A 21,635-nucleotide genomic window follows, 5' to 3' on the forward strand; every position below is an offset into this window, starting at 1 on the left:
CTAGAAAACTGGGTTAAAATGAGAGAGAGACTATTTGATTAAATTTATGAGGAGTCCTCGGCGCTCTTTGATCTTGGCTGTTTCCTTGCTGACATTTCATTACCCAAACTAGGTAACACCATCAGTAAACGAAATGTCTTCAAGAAAACCGCCAAGCCCAGAGAGCACAAAGCACCCCTCGCTTCAGCCCTAAGCTATGAATCTTCTCCTTTACCAATTCAATTTATTCCAGGAGGAAAAATAACCCTTTTTTTGTCTTCATCTGGGTTCAGCCGTGTGCCAAGCCAGGTAAGGCATATATTTGGCTTGATCTGCAGCTTTCAATCCGCCGGCTGACTTTTAGAGTTGTGGCAAGATTAAGGCAAGGTATCACAATGAGCACTTAATACGTCCGGATCAATCTTCTGGCATCAGAGGTTTAGAGATTCTTAAAGATCCTTAAACCTGCTAAGTTTAGTCCAACAGGGCTGAAGGAACAAGGAAAGGGGAAATTGTGATTAGGCCAGGATCTCAAGGGGGGGGGGTGAAGGTCTGTAAGAGCTCCAGGAAGTATTGTGGGGCTTGGAGAAAGAGTGTCACATGTAACATTTACAGTATCTCCCCCTCCCAACACACAAGCCCAAAGACCAGAGCTAAAGTCAAGAATTGAAATAGCTGGAGACATTTTCAGAGACACAGCTAGAGGATCTCTTCAGAGGACAAGTTCTATTGTTCCAAAAGCTGCCCCAAGTTTTTTCCAAATTGCACACAGTTAACATTTGTCTACAGATTTCAACTCTTCTATCTAGCTTCTTTCTCCAGTTCCAATCCTAACTCGTGAGGTAAAGGAATATGCACAAACCAGCTTTCCGCAAAAAGCTGGCATCTTCTGAATGGGTTAAACCACGGATCCTCTTTGGCCACAACCAGAACTACCTTTGGAGAAGACAGTTGACAAACAAAAACGATGAGGAGAGTCGAATTAATTTAGTTCTCTGGGGACGCAAGCCTCGTAGCCTCTATCAAATGTAATGAAAACTATATGGAAAGCTTGAATTCATCCAGCTGAAATGGCGAGAGGCTTTTACACCATTTTCAGGTATCAGACAACTCCTATTTTGGATTGTTTATAGGCTACTATTTCATTACTGGAGTACAACCCAAAATGTGTTTCTGTTGTGTCCATTTTAATTCAGTTGCTCCTTTGAACCAGTTTTTTTTAGGCATGGGATGATCTTGTTGGAGGAATGAAACATGGGAAGGGAGGGCTTTGGGACAACCGTGGCATTTCCTGAAATTCAGAACCGCAGTACAAATGACCACAAGCCACTCATGACCTCTGGCTCATATTATTACTTTAGACATCTGGAAAGGCATTTTCTGTGAATGAAGTGAATGACTGGGAATGATTTACAGTGCAACCCCTTGCTTTAAACAAGCTTTCCCCATGCTCCATTTAAAGCAGGGCTGTCCAATGTGGGCAATATTAAGACTTCAGGACTTCGATCCTCCGAATTCCCAGTCAGCCACGCTGGCTGAGGAATTAAGGGAGCTGAACTCCACAGGTCTTAAAAGTTGCCAAGGTTGGACATCCCTTGCTTTAAAGAAAAAAAAGGAGCTATATAGGAGTTAAACTATAACACATTAAAAAGTGCCTTAAATCATACTTTCATTTAAATGACACTTGGGCTCCTGCTTGCTATAGTTTTGAATTTTTTTAAAAAAAAAAACAACAGTATCCCTGGGACATTCAGAACACCCCACAGAAGTGTTTAGTTGAAGAGGTATACATGAAGCGTTTTAAAGATTTAAATCCATTCTTAGCATGAATTGAACACGGGTGTGTGTCACTCTTTAAGTCAGGAGTCTAAAGAATCACTCAACCACTCACTACATGAACACATTTACTGCAAGTAGCTCTATGGAAAGCCAATTCAGATAAATATAAACACTATACAGAGCTTCAAGCTAGTCTCCCAAAATTGCAAATGTGCTGCATTTTACCATGAAAAAACAATGTAACAATATTTACAATGGAAGACACAGCCAGATCAATCAGCTCAAACCTTTAAACAGATCAGTGAAGCAGAAATAGCAAATATAATGAACAATTTCAACCATGTATGTTTTTCAGTTTGTACAGACAAGTGTCCCAATATCAAATTAAAATGTACAGGACAAACATTGTTCCATCGTTGCTTTCTCTGTACTCTACAGCAGCATCAAACGGGTGGCTGGAAGGTGGCCCACACAGATGTTTAGGAGATGGTCCTCCAGCACAATACTGAATAAGTTACTTGCTGTAAACTAAGACAAGAAAGATTGCATATTTTATTATGCTGTACCTGTTAAGTCTTTGTACCAGTAGTTGTGAGGTTACCCATTGATTCAGCATTTGTAAAAATCAGTGCTCTAACGGCCGCCTCAGGAATTCATAGGTGGCGCATGTGGCTTTCAACGCGCCTTTTTCACAATTCACCTCTTTGAACTGTCGCCCCTCCCCATTTGATTTATTCAACGAAGAGATGTAAAAGTACCTTTCTCCAGCCTCTTCCAAACTGGTACCCTTCCAGAGATGTTCAGACTCCCAGAATTGGGGATCCTGGGATAGGCAAGCTAAACAAATTGGTCGGGACGCTCGGTTTGGTGAGGGCTAGCCTACTGCATTGCTAATTTATATACTCCTAGCCAAAAGAACATGGCAAGACAGCACTGCGGTCTAGAAAAGTGGTCATACTTTTAAAGTTAAGATCTGTTTAGCAGCAACTAGTTAACTTTACCCTTGAAAATCCTGTTTTAATAGATGGAGAAACTCATCTGTGCTCTTAAAACCCTGCAACTTTTTTTTCCTTCTTCTTTCCGATTACAGCACTCCACCTAAATTCATCGGTATTCGGCTATATTGGGCAAAAGTTCCCTAGACCGTTAGGTGACAAGCACGTCAAATCAACCCCCCCCCCAAAAAAGAGATTCCAGTACATGGTGATGGACATCAAAACTGAAAAGGATCTAGTTTGCTTTACAAAAGATCAGATGTCAAAACATGAGGCAGCACTTCATATTTGTACAATGTTCAAGGTAAAGGAGTATCAGCCACGTGGCACCTGGGGATCTGCGTCCCGCTTTCAACTCCGATATCAGTGCTTCTAATTATTAATGCACACTCAATGTCTCCACCCTAGCATCAAGCTCTCTAATGACAGAAGCCTAGGATATGATGTACCTAGCTTTTGCTATAATTTTGAATTTCCAATTTTAAACAACTCCCATAGTAAGAAAGGCCTTCTTTTCCCCAATTAGGCATAATAATATTATTAATAATAAAGTTATTAGTTGCACTTTTGCTAACTTTAGGGGAAAATAAAAGAATGGCTCCAAATAAAAGGGATCTTTTATCAAAGTGTAAGGTTAAGGGGTTCTCTCTATAAAAGCTCTACAGCACATTAACATGGTAATGCAAGGGTAATATACAGTTGCAATTCCCCACCCCCCCATTTCAGCTTATAAAAAAATCAACTCCCCATTTATCCAAAATTTAAAAGTCATAGAAGTTAACTATACAGGGACATAAGAAAATGCTTTAAGTATAATCAAGATACAACCAATTCTTCAGTTCTATTTTTTTTACATTCCAAATATTCTCAGAACACTCTTAAATTTAAGAGGACATAGATTTATTTATTTTTTTAAAAAAGATATAGAACTCATAAATTTATTGTACCGTAAAATGAAATTAAACAAACAAACAAAAAAAAAAGAGTACCTCTTCTCTTGTTTATAGCAAATTGCTCTTCGTGGCTATGAAATCTCACCATCACCTAGTGGGGATCAATCGGCACGAGAGGGGACTGTTCATTCACAGCCCCACCCCATGCATGCGTGCCTTTTAAGTACCAATAAATTCACTGACGCTTACTCCCTCGTAATGGAGTACGAGACTTATGACCTCTGCTTGCCTCGCTCTCTCTTGAAGATGAAAAGGAGGCAAGCATGCTAGGTGCTCCCACCCACCAGCCGGCAGTTAGTTCACCTGCTTTCCAGCAATTGCAGCTACCATCGGCGGCCACCAGGGGAACAACTGAGAAAGGACTATTTTCCCCAGGTGGGAGGGAGAAGTGGTAGCTACTCTAGAGGAGGCAGGGAGAAAGGTAAACAAGAGCATCTCTATGGTGCATGCAAGAACAAGCAGGCAATGGAAACGAAGAGTTCTCCCAGATTCTACTGTTTCAGTTAATGGGAACTGGGAGTAGTGTGTGTGTGTGTGTGTGTGTGTGTGTGTGTGTGTTGGAATTTTGCTATCCAAAAGACTAGCTGCAGGCCTGTAGCTCTGAAACTATGATCTACTGATTTCGATGAGAGTTGCAAATACGTTCGCTTAGGATGATCGCCTTGACACGTCATCCTCTCAAAAAGGGTTTATAATTGCAGGGGGGGGGACAAAACTGTAAGCCAATGGTAAATTGTTTCATCCATCACTTCAAGTACTAGAAAAGCAAACCCATCATAGGAAGCTTCTCTGATACTGTGACCTCTTGAAACAAAACAACAACAAAAAAAAAACTGGTGCAGGAGATGTAGAAGCAGTGCAGGAAGTTATTGTTTTTCTACTCAAGCATTCGTATCGTCTCACAGATGGTGCTAGGAGAGCCAGAGAGCAGAGTGGGGAAGAGAGGTGGAAAAAACCCCTTCTTTCCTCCAAATTCATCCATGACAAAAGTTCATTTGGATTAGCGCGACGGTAGACTCAACCACCCCTCAGTGAAATCTCATTCCAATGATGCATGTCCGCGTCTGTGCTGGTGGAAGGGAACAGAGTTGGCTGGAGATGGGCCCTGCTTCCAAAAGCACCACACAATTATGGAGATACCAGCTGGAAAGCCTGCTCTTCTCACAATGGTTTCCATGGTAATGCCATCAGTCTAGGAAAAGAACAAAAATATTTTAGTGCAACTGAAATGGGAGGGGAAAGAGAGAGGTGCTTGTTTCGCATTGTTTCTAGGGGAATTCAAACTAAAATCCTGGTTGGCACATTCAGATGCTTTCAAGGACAATTTATGGCTAATGAAACCACATAAAAAAATTCCACTGAACCCAGTCCATCCCTTGCTCTTCACAACTATCACGGAAGTTTGCCAAATTTCTTTTCTAAGGTGCCACATGTAACCTGTACAATCTCAGCTGTCCAGAAGATTAACTTGTCCGGCATTTCTTTAAGGCGGCCCAGAGAATATATGGATACTTCTGCAGAGTGATATTTATTTTACTAGAATGATGTCCAATCCCTAATGTTGTTGGGTTTTTTTTTAAAAAATTAAAATTTCATTTCACCCCTTAACACGGAAGAAATTCAATGACTCAAAGTATTTCATACTGAGATAAATCAAGGGATCCATTAGTTTAATAAATTAAAACTTTTGAAGAAACCAAAGCACATGCAGGTCACTGTAAGCTGTTTGCACACAGCAGCTTTTCTAAGAGTTGATTTTTCACAATACTTCAAAAGATAAGAAACACCAACAGAGAAAAAAACTTGCCTGTGTTTTTCTAGCGAATTGTGGCACAACTTAGCATGCAAAGTAACTTACCACCTGGGTTGAATGTGGCATCCTTGAAATAAGCAAACTCTGTTCCCAGGCCTATGGTTTCCCAAATGCTGTTATTTGCTACACAATTTATACCCAGGAATAGGATTAGGCTCCCCACTGGAGGTGGAGGGGCTTGTCCCAACTATCCCTTGTACCAAAGCAAGTTAGAAAGATTATAAAGCAAAATTCTGTGGATGCCTAAGATTTTCCTGCAGAATTAACACAGTTGAACAACTGAGGGAATTGGATCCAAAAAGAATCCAAAATTTTACCTTATTCTTACTTTTTAATACTAATGTCAAAGTTCTGCCTACTTTTTTCAGACAGGATAAGCAAGAATTTTATCATCCAGCAGCTTATTCACAACTCCCTACAAATGTTTCCTTGGAACTACTGGACAAAAACATAACAGCCTAAAGATTTTTACCCTTAATTCTTTATGAAAGCAGCAGCAACTAAGGTATTTTTATACTTTAGAGAATGCAAAAGAGAAGAGACCTGTATTGTGTATATAATCAACCATCCTAAACTGTGTTATTTATGGGGTTTGTCATCATTCAGGAATTGGGGATCTGAGGTAGATGACACACATACAAAAGATTACTTACTGGAAAGAAGAGATAAATGAAACTCTTGCCCGCCCCAATCAACAACTTTACTTCCAAAAGCAGAACAAAAGTGAGAACGTTGAGTTTTTAGAATTACACCAGCCATGATCTCTCTTCCAGCCACTGCAAGATATCAGTAGCTCTCCCCTTCATTTATGCTAAAGCCACTTACTGAATGTGTTTGAAACAATCATCTATCCCACTGTTCAGTGTGATTACAAAATTCCTCCCTCTGGATTTGGTCCTCCCCTAACAACAGGCTCTCTATGTACCCATTCTTTCTTGCCTCAAAGGGCTGAATCACATGTTAACAAATATCCTGTTGAATAATTCTATTAGCAAATTAGGATCATATCTGAATGTTACCAAGGATCAAATACTTCCTATATGTAAAAAAAAAACACCCAAGCACGTCAAGGGCAGGATTCTAGCCTGGGAGGAGGGATAAGAGTCACATATAAGAAAGAATAATCTGATTTACACAGGAAAGAAATTAAACTGGAAACCTTCCTCCACCTAGGTAGACAAAAGTAGAAGCAACAGTGGGATGGCTCTATCATTGACGCCCTAAAAGGAAATCTTGACTCTTAAAATAACTTATTCCAAAAACATGTCCTTTTAAAAATATTTAATATTTAATCATTTCTAATGTGTTGCCTCCCATTTCAAATAATTGTGCATAATGCCCAATCATTAAGATGGGGACGTAAATCATAGTAACATTTACAGGTGCATATAGTGGCTATCACCAATTGTAGTGTTTTGTTAATGTAAGACCCAATATATACATCCAGGGTGTGGGAGGTCATGTAGAACAGAAATTGGGCCCAAGGGGTAAAAAAGAAAGTCCTTTTGTACTAGAAATTTATATTCTCCCCCCACACACACCTCCGTATCCATTCATAAAACGTCTGCTTTTAATTTAGGTTTCTTTATTGTGGCACTACCTGTATCTGTCTATCAGGATGAGAGGCCAGGCAAACAGTTATTTTACCTATTGCAAGTACTGTTTCTATTCTGAAACAGTTCCTGTATGTTCAACAATGGCTTAATAGGCAGAAAAAATCTGAGTGAAGTTTATTTCAGCATTTAGGTACAGCTTCAGTTGCTGAAAAGCCCTTATCATAAAGCAACAGGAGGGACCCCAGCCCACCGAGGGAAAAGATGGCCATTCCAATAGTTGTGGCATGAGTTGATGCTCTGCCTTCTTCAGTTTAGCAGCCCAGGGGTAGGCAACCTTGGCTCTTTTATGACTGGTGGACTTCAACTCCCAGAATTCCTGAGCCAGCCACGCTGAGAAAAAAGGGAGAAGTTTCCAAGCTGAGCCAGGCTGGCTCAGGAATTCTGGGAGTTGAAGTCCACGAGTCATAAAAGGGCCAGGTTTGAAGACCCCTGCTCTAAAGGTACAAACCAGTAGTTCCACCGGACGTAGAGTTGGTCTATAGCAGGGGTAGGCCACCTTGGCCCTTTTATGACTCGTGGACTTCAACTCCCAGAATTCCTGAGCCAGCCACGCTGAGGGGAAAGGGAGAGGTTTCCAAGCTGAGCCATGCTGGCTCAGGAATTCTGGGAATTGAAGTCCACGAGTCATCAAAGAGCCAAGGTTGCTGACCCCTGCCCTAGCCAATTCGTCTCAGAAAGCCATAGGTTTCTGTTTCAACATGTACAGTACCAAGGTAGTCATTAGGCTGCCTTTCAGATGCCTAATAAAATTACATGTGACCCAGGTTTAAAAAACAAACAAACAGCAACTAGCAGGGTGGGCAGAGCTGGCAGCTCTCTGGGTCATGCAAACAGTTTATGGATGAGTCATAACTTTAGGGCAAGCAGTGGTGAGGATTTCTCCTACTTCTCTTCTTCCTCTCTGCAGCAGCCCTTTCCACAGAGTAAGATTGTGCAGTTTTCAAAAGATATTTCCTCACTTTTAACGAAGAAACCCTTTTTTGTATTATGTACCTTAAACAAAACTCTCCATATTTTATTTAACCTCACATTTCTCCCCCTAGACCGCTTAGAAACTTTTCAGCTTCAAAACCAGGCCTGGCTCGTGTTCCAAATGTGAGCAAATTATGCATCTGGGAACAAACCAGATCCTGGGTATTTAATCTTAATAAGTAATGCGTGCTAGGATTCCAATATTGGACAATCCACCAGCTGCTAAACTTTCTACTTTTTCTTCCCATTTGCCTCCTCAAATTCAGGGAGATATGCTAGCAATACTTCAGAATAACCGACGCTTCTGTCTGCACAATATTTGAAAGAGAATACATCATTCCAATACAACTGCAGCCACGTGTCACTTTTTTGTTCACTTTTGCTTATGCAGATTTTTTTTTCTCAGACTCCTGCAATTATTCAGATCTCTCTTCCTACATGTTTTAGGAAGAAACTTATAAAGTGCTTTTTGCGACCTTCAGGTAGGATCTTGAAACCCAAATTCCTGCTCATTTATGACTGCACTGAAGTGGCAATGACTTTAAGAAGTGTACAAAAATGCAGATTCAACTGTGAAGCTTGGACATTTAATTCATTAACAATTTAGAGAGATTTTTGTTTGCTATTCTTATATGGGAAAATCTTTAATCATGTAAGTTCAATGCAAATATTAAATGCTATTACATCTTCCAACACTGATCAGTAGCATAACAGATTCCGGTGTGTGTTAAGACAGATTTGCACACTGAACAATCAATAAATTCAGATGAGTAAAACATGCTTAAAGAATACTAAAGCTGAAACACTTCCATTAAACTACTGCAAGATACAATGAGTGTTTACCAAACAGAATGTTAATAAAGAAATGCCCTGTTTTAGTAATTTAAACAGGAATACAAGCCAAGCTTCCAACAACCACACTTTTCCTTTCAATATACCATATATGCAACTTTTCAACCAAAATTTTAGTTTAATGTTTCTTGTGCTTATTTCCCTACTAAAATGCTTCTCAAGTTGCAGGTAAAATAATTCTTTGCATCTTTTAAGCATTCGGAGAAGGGCGGGATATAAATGGAATTAAAATAAATAAATAAATAAATAAATATGATGTCAAATATCCATAGGTCACCTTCTCAAGTTTAGAAGACTGGGAGTGAACAACATGCATGGAAGCAAGCAATCTTATTTTTATACATTCAGTTTAACAAAGTATTTTCTGCTTTGTCATTTGTTCATCATTCGTTTGTCATTTGTAGTTTATCTGATAAACTGATAAACTACAACCTGAACAAACAAAAAAATTCAGAACCGCAAACAAAATTAAACCATGATTTGCACTTCTGGTGTTAAAAGACTTTTTTTAAAAATGCTTTGAGTATGAAAATGATAGGAACTGACAATGCAGAAAGCGTATTATTAAATTGAGCATGTAAGAGCAGGCTATACATACACATTTCACACCATATTGAACCATGATTTGCTCAACAAGTCATGGTTAGAAAAAGTGGATTATTTTGGTAATATATAATTGGCTGGGTAGGTCTGCATGACACACAGAGCCCCAGATAAGTATCTGAAGGGAGTAAGGTGGCAGGTGCAGCCCTGTAGCCAACTAGAGATTTAGCACCCTCTACAAGTACAGGCTGTGAAATACTATGCTAATATTTTTATTACAGATGGTGCTCTGGAATGGAATTTTCTCAGGTCAAACAAACAGGACAAGGTCAAGAGTAGAGGAGTTCCTTTCATGATTACAATCAATGTAATTTTTACAAGCCAGGTAACTAGAGTCAACAATGCTTTGTTCTTTCATTCTTATTGCAATCTAAACCGCCCTCCAATAGTGATTTGTTTAGCGATGACTCAAAGTTACAACAGCACTGGGAAAAGTGACTTAAATGACTCTTTTTAACACTTATGACCATTGCAGCATCCCCAAAATTCAGCTGCTTGGCAACTGGTTTGTATTTGAGATGGTTGTGATGTCCTGGGGTCATGTGATCACCCTTGGCGACCTCCTGACATGCAAACAAAATTCACTTAACCACTGTGTTACCAACTTAACAACTGCAGTGATTCACTCAACAACCATGGCAAGAAATGGGGCAAAACTCACCTAACGAATATCTCACTTAGCAACAGGAAATTGGGGCTCAATTGCGATCCTAGGTCGAGGACTGCCTGTATTTGAAACAGCTTTCCTTGCACTGTAGAAGACTGCACACAATTTACCAAATTCATATATGTGCATCATGTATAAACAGTTGTGCCAGAACTTGGAACTCCCAATGTTATAAAACATCTGAAAAGTGTATTATTAGAATTATTAGCCTATATTCTTTCTCCCAATAATTTTCAATCTTTTGTTATTTTTTCTTTTGTACAAATTACCTCCATTTTAAGATTCTTGACCAGATGTTGCATTTTTAATTATTTATAAGGGGAGGAGGTGTAAACTGTTTCCCAACTGCATATGCCAAAACAATACAATTGAGGAGTCACTGATTTAGAAAAACCTAACGCTAGGTGAAAATGAAAACAAGTCATTTTAGCTCTGACCTAATGTAGTAAACTTCGGGAGCTGCTTGTGTTAAAAGCAAATGGGCTTTACGGAGGGGGGGGGAAATAAAAGATTGGGGAGAAGGTTCTTGACTTTTTGCTTGACACTTCTTCCTAAAACCACTTGCCAAAAGAAGCTTCAAATACAAGCTTGGGAGAATAAACAGTAGAGTTGAATTGGATACTCCTGTTTCCACTGCTTTGCTACAAACTGCCACAGCCTGAACTGACTTTTCTGTGAGAAGAAATGACTGGTGTTTTGTTACAATTCACTTCAGTCTAATGTTTACTCCTGCTCACAAGATGTCACCTTCAATTTATCACAATATAATGTTCTGCTTCCCTAGTTTCCAGTAGTTTTTTGGCAAGAGGAATCAACTCTTCCTATTCATAAAAAGCCTGGAGGAGGGGCATAGTAATAGAAAAAACTGCTAGCAATATTCTGGATCCCAGGAAAAATGGGAACTTCAGTACAGCACAATTACTGGCAGATGAGTCTTGCTTCTCACAAGGAAACTTTGCAGACTTCAATAAGTTTTTGTGTTAGTTAGTATATTTAAGAGTTCGAAGAACAAACCCTTTCAAGTTCTATTTGCAGAAACTATATGCAATTATGTTCAAGCAATAATCTTTTTTAAGCAAAAGACCTATGTGTTAGTAAGCCAAATGTGAAACATGCTGAGAAAAACGTGTATTCAACAAGTTACGGGAAACTCACGTTTTGCTTTACAATTTTAAGCAGAAATGTTTGCATTCAGACTGCTCGTCTTAGTAAGAAAAGTATGATGCCTTGGAGTAAAGGAATCAAGATTCATAATTCATACTTAAGGGAAATCTGTTGCATTTAACACGCAAAACAACGTTAGAGAATTTCAGTGGAGATACTTAAATTAAATGAGCAATTCAGCCTGTATCCTCCACAGAAGCTGCACCTTTATGGTTAGCTCTTAATCACAGAATACTGGAAACACCTCTGAGTTAAGTTTGTTATTAAGACTGTAACATCTAGAGACAAACATATCCCAGACACAGCCTTGAAGTAGCCTAAGCAAGTTTGAATAGGCGTATCATGATGTTCATGCTTTCTTTGCTCACTGACGAAATGAGAGAGGCTGTATTCACAGAATGTACCGAGCCACGGTTAACTTAGTCATTGTTTATTCACTTTATCCTTGTTTCAAAGTTCACACGACAAAACGAAGCCCTAGTAGTCACGAAAGTTGGGTTCCTACAGTATGTTAGAATAAAGTCTTATCGGACCTGTGGTGTTTTACAAATAAAGCCAGAACATAGCAACAAGACAGACGTAAGCCACCTACTCTGACATTATTATATTTCATTGTTCCACTTGGTGCAATTACTAAGGAGAGACACTTGAAAACGCTACTACTGTAGGAACGGAAAAGCACCCAACTACTTCCAAGTGGGAAACCACATTTTTACCACTGGGAACAGGTTTTATTCAAATATGGTGATTAAATAAGGAGCTCTAGGTCAATAAGCTTAAACGCTCATAATTTTGGGCTGGATGGTAGCAACTGCCTACAATACACTAACTCTCATCAACACAAACTGCATATACATAGCTTTTGAATAAGGAAATAACAGTCAGAATCTTAAACTCTACCAAACTCAGCAACTGTCCTCACTCCCAGTCCCAAACTTTTCATCTCTTTTCATATTTAAAGAGTTAACCATGGTAAACCTCAGTATGGAGTAATATATAAATTAAGCAGGGGCAAACGCAACCCTTCTCCTAGGTTTTCAAGTGAGGTATCAATAGGCAAAAAGATAGTAACGTGCTAAAAACGTAATCTGTAGTTTAAAATTGCTACAGTCAGATACAGAAAGCCAATTTCTCACTTCATATATGTAGATATGCTGGTAAGTGCAAATTACACTTTGAGATATAAACTGAGTTATTTCTTAAAGCAGCTCCAAAGGCAGTATATAAGGTCTCGCTAGTTTTCATTCTAATGAAACTGAACGCCCTTAATTTAAAGAAAGACAAATTCCACACACGACTGAAATTCAATAGCTTACGGGGAACACTTAAAACGCTCTGAATCTCGCCAGAGTCAAAACAAGTGAAAAGAACAAGGCAAGCTGCATATTTTTCTAAATCCCAGTGCCCTCCTGCTTACGGACTGACTCATCTTTTATGTAATCTTTTCCATAGGCTGTAGAGCACTTTCCCAACCTGGTGGCTTCAGGAAGCATTGGAGTACAACCCCATCCCTCCGCCCCCCCCCAACCCTCAGCTAGTATAAGCAATAATCACAGATGATGGGAGCTCTAACAGGGGACTCAGCCCCCAAAATGTAAGACGTACACAGAAACATTGTTCAAAATGTTGGGACTCTAGGACACTTTTATAATGTCTTTACAGGGAGGGACAAAGAGTTCTTTAAAAAAAACATAGTCATCTATTACTCAGTTGTCATTCTGGTATTTTTAAATACTATGTACAGAGAGTACATGAAAATAATCATTAGTTGCTAAGTGACCATAATTTAAACAGTAATTAGAATCATGCAATCATGTAATAGAGCACACTGAGGTGTGTTCTATTTTTCTTTCTCTTCCAAAAACTACTGCTCCCAGAAATCTTTAGGGGAAGAGAATCCAACTTAGTTCATTGTAACAATTACTTTTATAAAACTACTACGGTATATTTTAAAGTTAAAATACTATGAATAACGCTGCAAATCTTGCTTTGGCCTACAGCCTGTTAAACGTGACCTCCCACAGGGGGGGAAAAGGGGGGGACTGTATTGTAATTGGGGCATTTCTTCTCCAAGACCTGAGAAAATGTAAATTCTTTTGCAAGGGGTCTCTAAAACTATGAATTAGAAAATAAATTTCAGGCATCTGAAACATTACGATTTAAAACAGATGGTTCAAAATGCTTTAGAATGTGTACATCTATTGCTTTTTTTGCTACTATACTGAAAGATGTAAAACTTTTGAGCCAAACTTGGGGATTACAAATGCAAACATGATTTATGCCTACCCAAATGCTTTAAATCTGACTACTGTATTACCAAGCACAATAGGGACAACTGAACAAGGGGAAAAAAGCATATAATGTCAAAGAGTTAAGATTTAGTGACAATGATTTAATTCTTTGGTCAATGTTGTTGGTTTTGCTCAGAATCTTTCAGTTCTCTGCAACCTGTCCTTGACAGCAACTGAACACCCACCATACTTTGAGAAGGAGGGCCCTGTTTAGGGGATAGTGATGCCGCCCAAGGAAAAGGTTTGGGAAAATGAAAAGGGTTAAAGGTGCATCCATAACATTTTATAAAGTTGCATTTCAAAACAGTATGTTGAAACTTTACATGCATTAAGCCGTAGAGCAGGCGCCTGCCAAAATTACAAACCTTTCCTCGCAGAGTTGCACTTCAAACTGTCTGATCTGCTGAAATCTATGCTTACATATACTCCGCTTTCCAGGTTCAGAGTACCGTTTGAGAGGTGGCAATTTGGTGTGTTAGGGCTCTCCTCACAGTTTAGTGAATTCTCCCGTAAATTTAGAGCTATATAATTTAGGCCATTCTGAAACCCAGTTGAAGTATCTCTGGACATCTTGCTTTCGTGGCCATCTGAAATGTGTTCCTCGGGTTTCAACCACACGTTGTCGAAAGAGGCCGAGCTGTGCCTTTTACTACTGTCAGTAAAGAAAGAGGAAGAAGTGGTCACGGTGGCTGCAGAAGAAAAGGTCTCGGAGCTGTGCCGCCTCCGTCCCTGGGGGTCAGCTCGAATGACTTTAGGTACTACGGGAGGATCAGGATTAGAGAGAGGGAAGTCTCTGTGTCCAGCATATTGGTCAACAATGCACAGTCGGTTGACTATAGAAGGAGGACTATCAATCTTTAATCCGTTTTTGCTCTCTGTGGCAAATGGTCCAGGTGGTGTAGCTGCCATGTTGAAGGTCATCTCGGTGTAGGCATCAATCCGACCATGTGCCGTGTTGACACAAGCCGTACCAAACGAAAGCCTAGCATAATCAGCATCAGGCAGATTTCTGGAGATACTCGAATTTGCATAAACTGAAATGTCCGTCAAAGAGTTAGATAGTTCTTTAGCAGCTTTGGGGGACTGGACGTCCAGATCAACACTCATGTAGTCGGAAAGCGGCGACTGCCTGTGGTCACTACTGGAACCAAGAGATGATGGAGAGCCTTCTGCAGATAAAGAATATGGCGTGTTACTCGCTTTCTCACCAAAATCTATATTTATATATTCACCGGGGCTAGATGGCTCAAGTGGAATTGTGCGATCGTACATTCTTGGTATGGTGTTACTACCTCTAGTACCGAGTGGAAGTCTTGTAGGCCTGGTAGCCCTGTTCTGCGCAAGGCCTTCCTCTGAACTTTTCAGATGGGGTGATCTGGAAAGGCCATTAGCCAGAACTTCGTTGCTTTTCCCATTTTCAGATCCAACATACAATAATTTTCCAGGTGATGACATTGGAACATATTCATCATGTTCACCGGTTACAGCCTTAAAGCTTCTTGGGAGAGAGAAATATGAGCCAAAATTTTTGGAATCGATGTTGGCATGCATATAATCTGGATCACAGGGTTGCTTTGGAGCAGCAGAATTTCCAGGAGACATATCCATGTACTCATTATTTGTTGACTTTTCATGACCAGATTTAGTATTAAACTCAGTTAAGGGATTACGTACAGGCGAGGAGACAGTTCGGGGAAACATCATCATGTATCCTTTAGAATCAGCCTGAGATGACAACCAGGAACTGTTAATCTGTTTTGGAACAGACATGCTTTTAGGAGTCATTGGCAAGTAGTCACTGTTGCTTGTGAGAGAAGATGCAACTCCTGGCATCATTGGCATGTACCCATCATCTCTGGCTTTATTCTTGCTTGGATTGCATACAGAATCAAGAATTGATTCCTCATACTCAAGTTCAGGGTTATTTTTGAATCTTGGCGATTCAGAACAAGACAGGCGTCCATGGCTTCCAGAGGAATCTTCATCTAAAGTAGTTTGTGTTGTTTTCTGTTGTCCCGGTACTGAAGCGGGCTTAGTTAATGAGTACGTTCTTTTTCTAAAGCATTTGTCAGCCTCCCGGTAATCATCTCTTGAACTATTATCTGCCTGCTGTTTGTTCATGGACATGTATTCATTTAAACAATTTTCTTCTCTGATTGGTGGAGTATTGCCCAAGGAATCTGGCGTGTTACTTCTCACACGAAAGTACCTAAAGTCTCCGGGGCTAGAACCATATTCATCAGAGGAAATGAAACCTCCATCGCTTGGGGACCCACATACAGATGAACTGGAAGGCCTTACAAAGTTATCGGTCACCGATCCATGCCCACTTCCCGAAGAAACACTGATGGGGCTAGTAGTAGAAGGAAAATGAGAAACTGGTAGAGAGGCAGACCTGGTGTGATAAGAAGAGCTAAATGCTGCTCTAACGTATCGTCCACTCCCTTCTTGGCGGCCCAAGTTCATCCTTGCAGTATTCAAATGAATCAGACTTCCAGTAACTGATCTAAATGGTCTGGTCATCGTCCCCTCCCCTTCACTAGAAGTTCTGAAGCGATAAGCACTGCTACTTTTGGTAGTGGGAGGAGTCCCCCCTGTAACACTTTCAGTTCGGGACCTTCTTTGTAGGCCAGTCTGGCTAGGGGGTAGATTACCAAGATGCCTCCTGGTAGTTATGAAGGAAATAGGATTGGTACTGCTGCCACCACCAGAAGACTGGCTCTTGCTGCGAGGTCTGAACTCAGAGAAGGCTTTTAAAGCTTTCATGGTCTCTAGAAAAGTCTCATGCATGTTCTGGGCAACCACCGAATCATCTACTTGCATCCATAGCTCACCTGGTCCAATGGAGGCTGACCTGCCCACTTCAATGAAAAAAAAGTTTTCCGAGTGCCCACATCGCCGAATGTTCATTAGTTGCAAGTGGACGGAGGGTACTTCAGTATTGAGCTTGACCAGGTGAATGGCCTTGCTGGAAAGGCATAACCTGTACACCCCGGTCAAATTCTTGGTCTGCCCCAAACCCTTAGGCTTCACGTTGACTTGCCAAACTTCTTTGAACACCGTTCCCGGGCAGAGGGCAACTCCGTAGTGCTCGTCGTCGTCGTCCAGCTGCTGATCGGCCTGGTCCTCCTGCTCCAAGAACCCTCTCTTGCTTTGGCTCATGAGCTCACTGATGGCCTGGTACCACCCTTCTTGCTCGGCCTCGTTCTCAGCCACCATGGCAAAATACTCATCCTTGGTATACAGGGCAATGATGTGTTTATGCTTGGCATCTGCCCTCCGGCTGACAGTGAAGCACTGGTAGAGAGGAATCACCCTTTTGGGAGATGGGCAGCAAAGGGCCACAGTGCCTCCAGCCGCCGCCGCCGCCGCCCTTAAGCTACTCTTGAACTTCTTCTCGCTGTCATAGTATTCCAGGCGGGCCGGGCCCAGGTGACTCTCCGCCCGCAAGACAAAGTACCGCTTGTGCCCGTGCTTCTGCTTCCTCAGGTAGCCGCATTTCCTCACGTCGTCCCCCCAGGTGAGGCTGGCCGGGGGCGTCAGGGCAGAGGCCCGGGCAGAGGCGAGCGGAGGCCCACTCCGGCCCAGGGGGGTGGCAGGGGCTCCCGCTCGGCCCAGCGCGGCGGGGTCCCCGGGCAAGAGGGCGTCCTCTTCCTGGACCAGGCAGAGGGAGCTGCTGGGCGATTTCCTCAGCAGGAGCAGGAGATGGTGCGGGGGCTGAGCCGGGGGCGGGCAGGGAGCGCTCTCGGCCGGCTCCTGCTCCTCCTCAGTCGCCGCCAGCCTGGACGAGCCGCCGCCGCCGCCGTCTCCCGTGGCGGCTGCTGCTGCTGCTGCGGCCGCCTCGCCTTTGCCTTCCAGCGCGGGGCAGCCGCCCTCCCCGGCGGGGCCAAGCATCCCGCTCGCCATCTTAGGGGCCGGGGCAGGGTCCGAAGCGCTACGCCGGGCGGGCGGGCGGGCGAGGGAGGGAGGGAAGCAGCCGCCCTCACGAGGGAAGGGTCTCCCAGGCCCGGCCGGACATGAGCGGCCGCGGGTCTCTCCTCGGCGCCGGCCCAGCTGGCGGCTCCCGGCCTACGAGGCGACGGCGGCTTCCACCTCACGGCCGCCGGTCGGACGCGCCGGGCTGCTCCGACTCTCCCGCTTCTCTCCTCACACCAGCAAGCAGGCTCGGCGGCACCACGGCGAAAACATCACGTGATCCACCCCCCCTCCCTCCCTCCCTCCCGCGCGGGCGAGCGGGCGGGGAGGAAAAAGGGGGACGCCAGGCGAGGCCGCGCTTGGGCCCGCCCAGAAGGCGGGGCGGGGAGAGTCCGCGGCCGTGTTTGGAGGAGCGGGCGGGGCGGCAGCCAATGGGAGTCGGCGGAGTTTTCTCAGAGGGTCCAATCGTCAGTCAGCCCGCCCTCGGCTGGCGGGTGGGTTCTTTCCGCCTCTTTGAGAATGACGGGCGGCCGCTCGGCCCAATGAACGGCGGGAGTGATTAATAGTAGGGGGGCCAGGGAGTGGAACGACGCCGAGGCGTGTTATGTGTGTGTTTTTTTGGAGAGACAAGAGGCACGGAAGGAGGGGCTTGGGCGCCGTCCAATCATCTTCTCACACAGTAGAATCGACGCCAAACGGAGGCCGGAGCCGCTCCGTGCGTGCGTGTAAGATGAGTGACTGAGAAGAAAAAAAAAATACACATACACAGAGAGGCCGGCTGCTGCAGACGGAACGGCAGCTGGGGCAGCCAATCGGCGGGCGCGATTCCCTCGCCGCCGGCCAATCAGCACGGCAGGAAGGCATTTTGGCGGAGAATGCTGGATGTTTTTCTCCCCCTCCCCTTTTACAACTTTTTTTTTTCCTTCAAGAAACGGCGCCTCACACACGCACCCGCCTTCTCTCCCCGCGCCCGCTGCGAGGGCCGGGATTGGCCGCGGCGAGGGCCAATGGCCGGGCGCGAGGGCCGGGGGGAGGAGGAGTGGGTGGAGCCGCCGGCGAAGTAAACAACCCGCCGGCGCTCGGGCGACCGTTGGAGGAGGCGGCGGCGGGAGGGGCGCAAAAGCCAACCGTCGCCTCTGCTGGGAAGCGCGCGCGGCGGGGCGGGGCTTTCGACCACGTGCCCTGGGGCCGCGCGAGCCACGCCCAGGCCACGCCCCCCCCGCGGCGCTGAGGGTGATAGGGGAGCGGGAACGTGTGGAAAGCGCGAACACGGGTGCGGCGCTCTGAGGGGGGGAGGCTAAAGACGCGCTTCTCAATTCCCTCCCCCCTTTCCATGTGTTAACCCTGAAATAAAAGGAGGAAATGGGGCGACTGGGAGGGGGGGTTCATAAAAGCTTGAAAGAGGCGCAGATGGGCTTGGTGGTCCTGGGGAGGCTGTTCTTAGGCAGAGACGAGCCGGGTGGGTCTTGGACAAGGATCTGCGCCTCAGAGGTGGCCGGTCAAAAAAGTCAAAATGGTGCCCATCACCTTGACTACTCTCCTCGCCCCTTCAGAAGCCCTGGGGCAGGGGTCTTCAAACTTGGCCCTTTTATGACTTGTGGACTTCAACTCCCAGAATTCCTCAGCCAGCTTTGCTGGCTGAGGAATTCTGGGAGTTGAAGTCCACAAGTCATAAAAGGGCCAAGTTTGAAGACCCCTGCCCTGGGGTCTTGGACTAGGAGAAACACAAACACACACACACACACACACACACGAGATAAAAAACAGTTTGCAGCACATCGGGGTACACAAACTGCAGAGAAATGGAGCGGGGCTCACACTATTGGTAAAGGAATGGACTGCCGCATACAACTGAAGTGGGGCTTGCTCTCTCTCTCTCACACACACACACACACAGAGAGGAAGAGGGGCTCAGTACACACCACACACACAAATTAAATGGGGCTCAACATACACCACACACAAATTAAGTGGGGCTCCATACCGCACACACAGAGAGAGAGACAAATTAAGGGGTTCAGGACACACCACACAAGTGGGGCTTAATATACACAAGCATGCACAAATTAAGTAGGGCTCAATACACACCATACACGAATGAAGTGGGGCTCAGTACACACCACATACACACACGCACACGCAAATGAAGAGGGGCTCAATATACACCACATACATACACAAATTAAGTGGGGCTCAATATACATCACATTACAAATTAAGTAGGGCTCAATACCACAGGGCTCAATACATACCCTACACAAAGTGGGGCCCAGTACACACCACGCACACGAATTAAGTGGGGTTCAATATACACTATACACCCACAAATTAGGTAAGGCTCAATACACAGCACACACACACACACACAAGCGAATGCAGTGGAGTTCACAGCACACAGAGGGACTGATTGCACTGGAACAGGTCTACCCTTCAGGCCAAACATGGGTCAATCAAATTTGGTGGCTGTCCTAGCTTGGAAGCTAAGCTGGGTTATCCCTGGTTAGACCTTGGATGGGGGAACCTTTGGAGATTCCCAGGGCTGAAAGTTTAAGAGGTGGCCCAGGGTCCTGCAGCAGCCAAGCCTTTGCATGCTGATGCAAAGCAACTTACCAGGAGGGTCTCGTGGTTGGTCAGCAGCCTCCCTGCTCAACTTGGTTTGCTGTTAAGCCATCCTAGATGAAGTTTCCACTTCCACCCCATTTACTTATGCATTGGTCCTTTTTATCTCGTTTACTGTTCACTTTAATGTTTTAATATTTTTAACTTTCTAATTGTCTATATTGTTTTTTATGGTTATTGTAAGCCACCAGAGTTGATTTACTGTGAGATTGGAGGCATATAAATGTAATAAAAGTTTCTCAATCTGATTTTGCCCTGGCCTCCTTCCAGCCTTCTTTTTCTCCTCTTCCTTGTCCAGCCCCATTACAGGATATAACCCTGGGAGAGTAACTGGTACATTTTATGGCTTCAGCAAGACTGCATTTGTTATATTATTATCTGGACCGTTCGTCCTGTAAGAGACAGTCCTTTATTTCAGAAAGCTGTCCTTTATTTTTCAAAAAGTCACTTTTGTCCTTTATTTTGGTCATTTAAATTGTACCTCAAAAATGGCACAATGCCCGTGAGACACAGCCTTCCACATTCATGTGAAAATTATGGAAATTGAATTTTTTTAAAATAAACGCACATTTTTAGGACTTTAGATATTTTATTAGAATATGCACTGTAAATTTTTTATAGATTTTGCTCTTGGATTTTTTCTTTGTAAAGAAAAGTTATAAATCTAAACAGTTTTTTTAATCCTTATAAAACCCCTTTCAGATTTGCCTCTTTTTCGGATTTGTCCTTTAATTTTTCCAAGAAAATACAGTCATCAAAAATATAACAAACTTTGCTCTTTGGTAGTCCACATGGTTTTCACCAGCAGCCCCCTTCAAATCTCCTAGAACCCTTAGGGGGTCATATGGCCCTTTTGTTGAGAAAGCTTTTAGGCCCTGGCCAACCAATAATGACTGAAGGCCTACCATTACAAGACTGTCCACTTATTCAGACGTGCAGGATAGCCCCTTTGGAAATGTCCTGGTGTCCGAGGCCAAACATCCTTGCATGGGAACTGAGCTGCCTGTTTCTAAGCCATTCTCCAAAATTGTGGTTGGTCTCCACTCTCTCCTACAGATATTTTTTCCCCCTCTACTGTGTGATTTTATACCTTTGGGTTTTTTTTTTCATTTTAATCCTTATTTTTTAACTTTATAGTCTTATTCCATTTTTAACCCTTTGGTAGTTGCCTTGAATGCTCTTGCTGAGTAGAAAAATGAGATGGAAATAAAATAATTTATTTTGGGTAATATTGTACAGCAAAACCCTAATTTAACAGACCATTTGGGAAAGGGGTATTATTCCTGATTGTCCATTAAGTTGGAGAATGCATTATCCATTGCCTTGTTACTTCGGTACATTTGCATAATGTTAAATTGGAGATGCAAATACAGTGGAAAGTTCACCCATCACACTGAACTCTAGTAAACTGAGGTCA

The 21,635-nt window shown here is 43.3% G+C and overlaps 1 protein-coding gene across 1 annotated transcript; it reads right to left on the bottom strand.

Annotated features, from left to right (window-relative positions):
• Positions 1-1,870: 1,870 nt before the first annotated feature.
• On the bottom strand, positions 1,871-17,862 carry IRS4 (insulin receptor substrate 4). Its single transcript, XM_083372295.1, has 2 exons — positions 14,050-17,862; positions 1,871-4,898 (listed from the first exon to the last, which is right to left on the bottom strand). The coding sequence occupies exons 1-2, from the start codon at positions 17,588-17,590 to the stop codon at positions 4,894-4,896; spliced, it is 3,546 nt and encodes a 1,181-aa protein (XP_083228421.1). The 5' UTR covers positions 17,591-17,862; the 3' UTR covers positions 1,871-4,893.
• Positions 17,863-21,635: the final 3,773 nt, after the last annotated feature.

This window comes from Vipera ursinii, assembly GCF_947247035.1.
Source record: "Vipera ursinii genome assembly, chromosome: 12".
Classification (NCBI taxonomy): Eukaryota; Metazoa; Chordata; class Lepidosauria; order Squamata; family Viperidae; genus Vipera; species Vipera ursinii.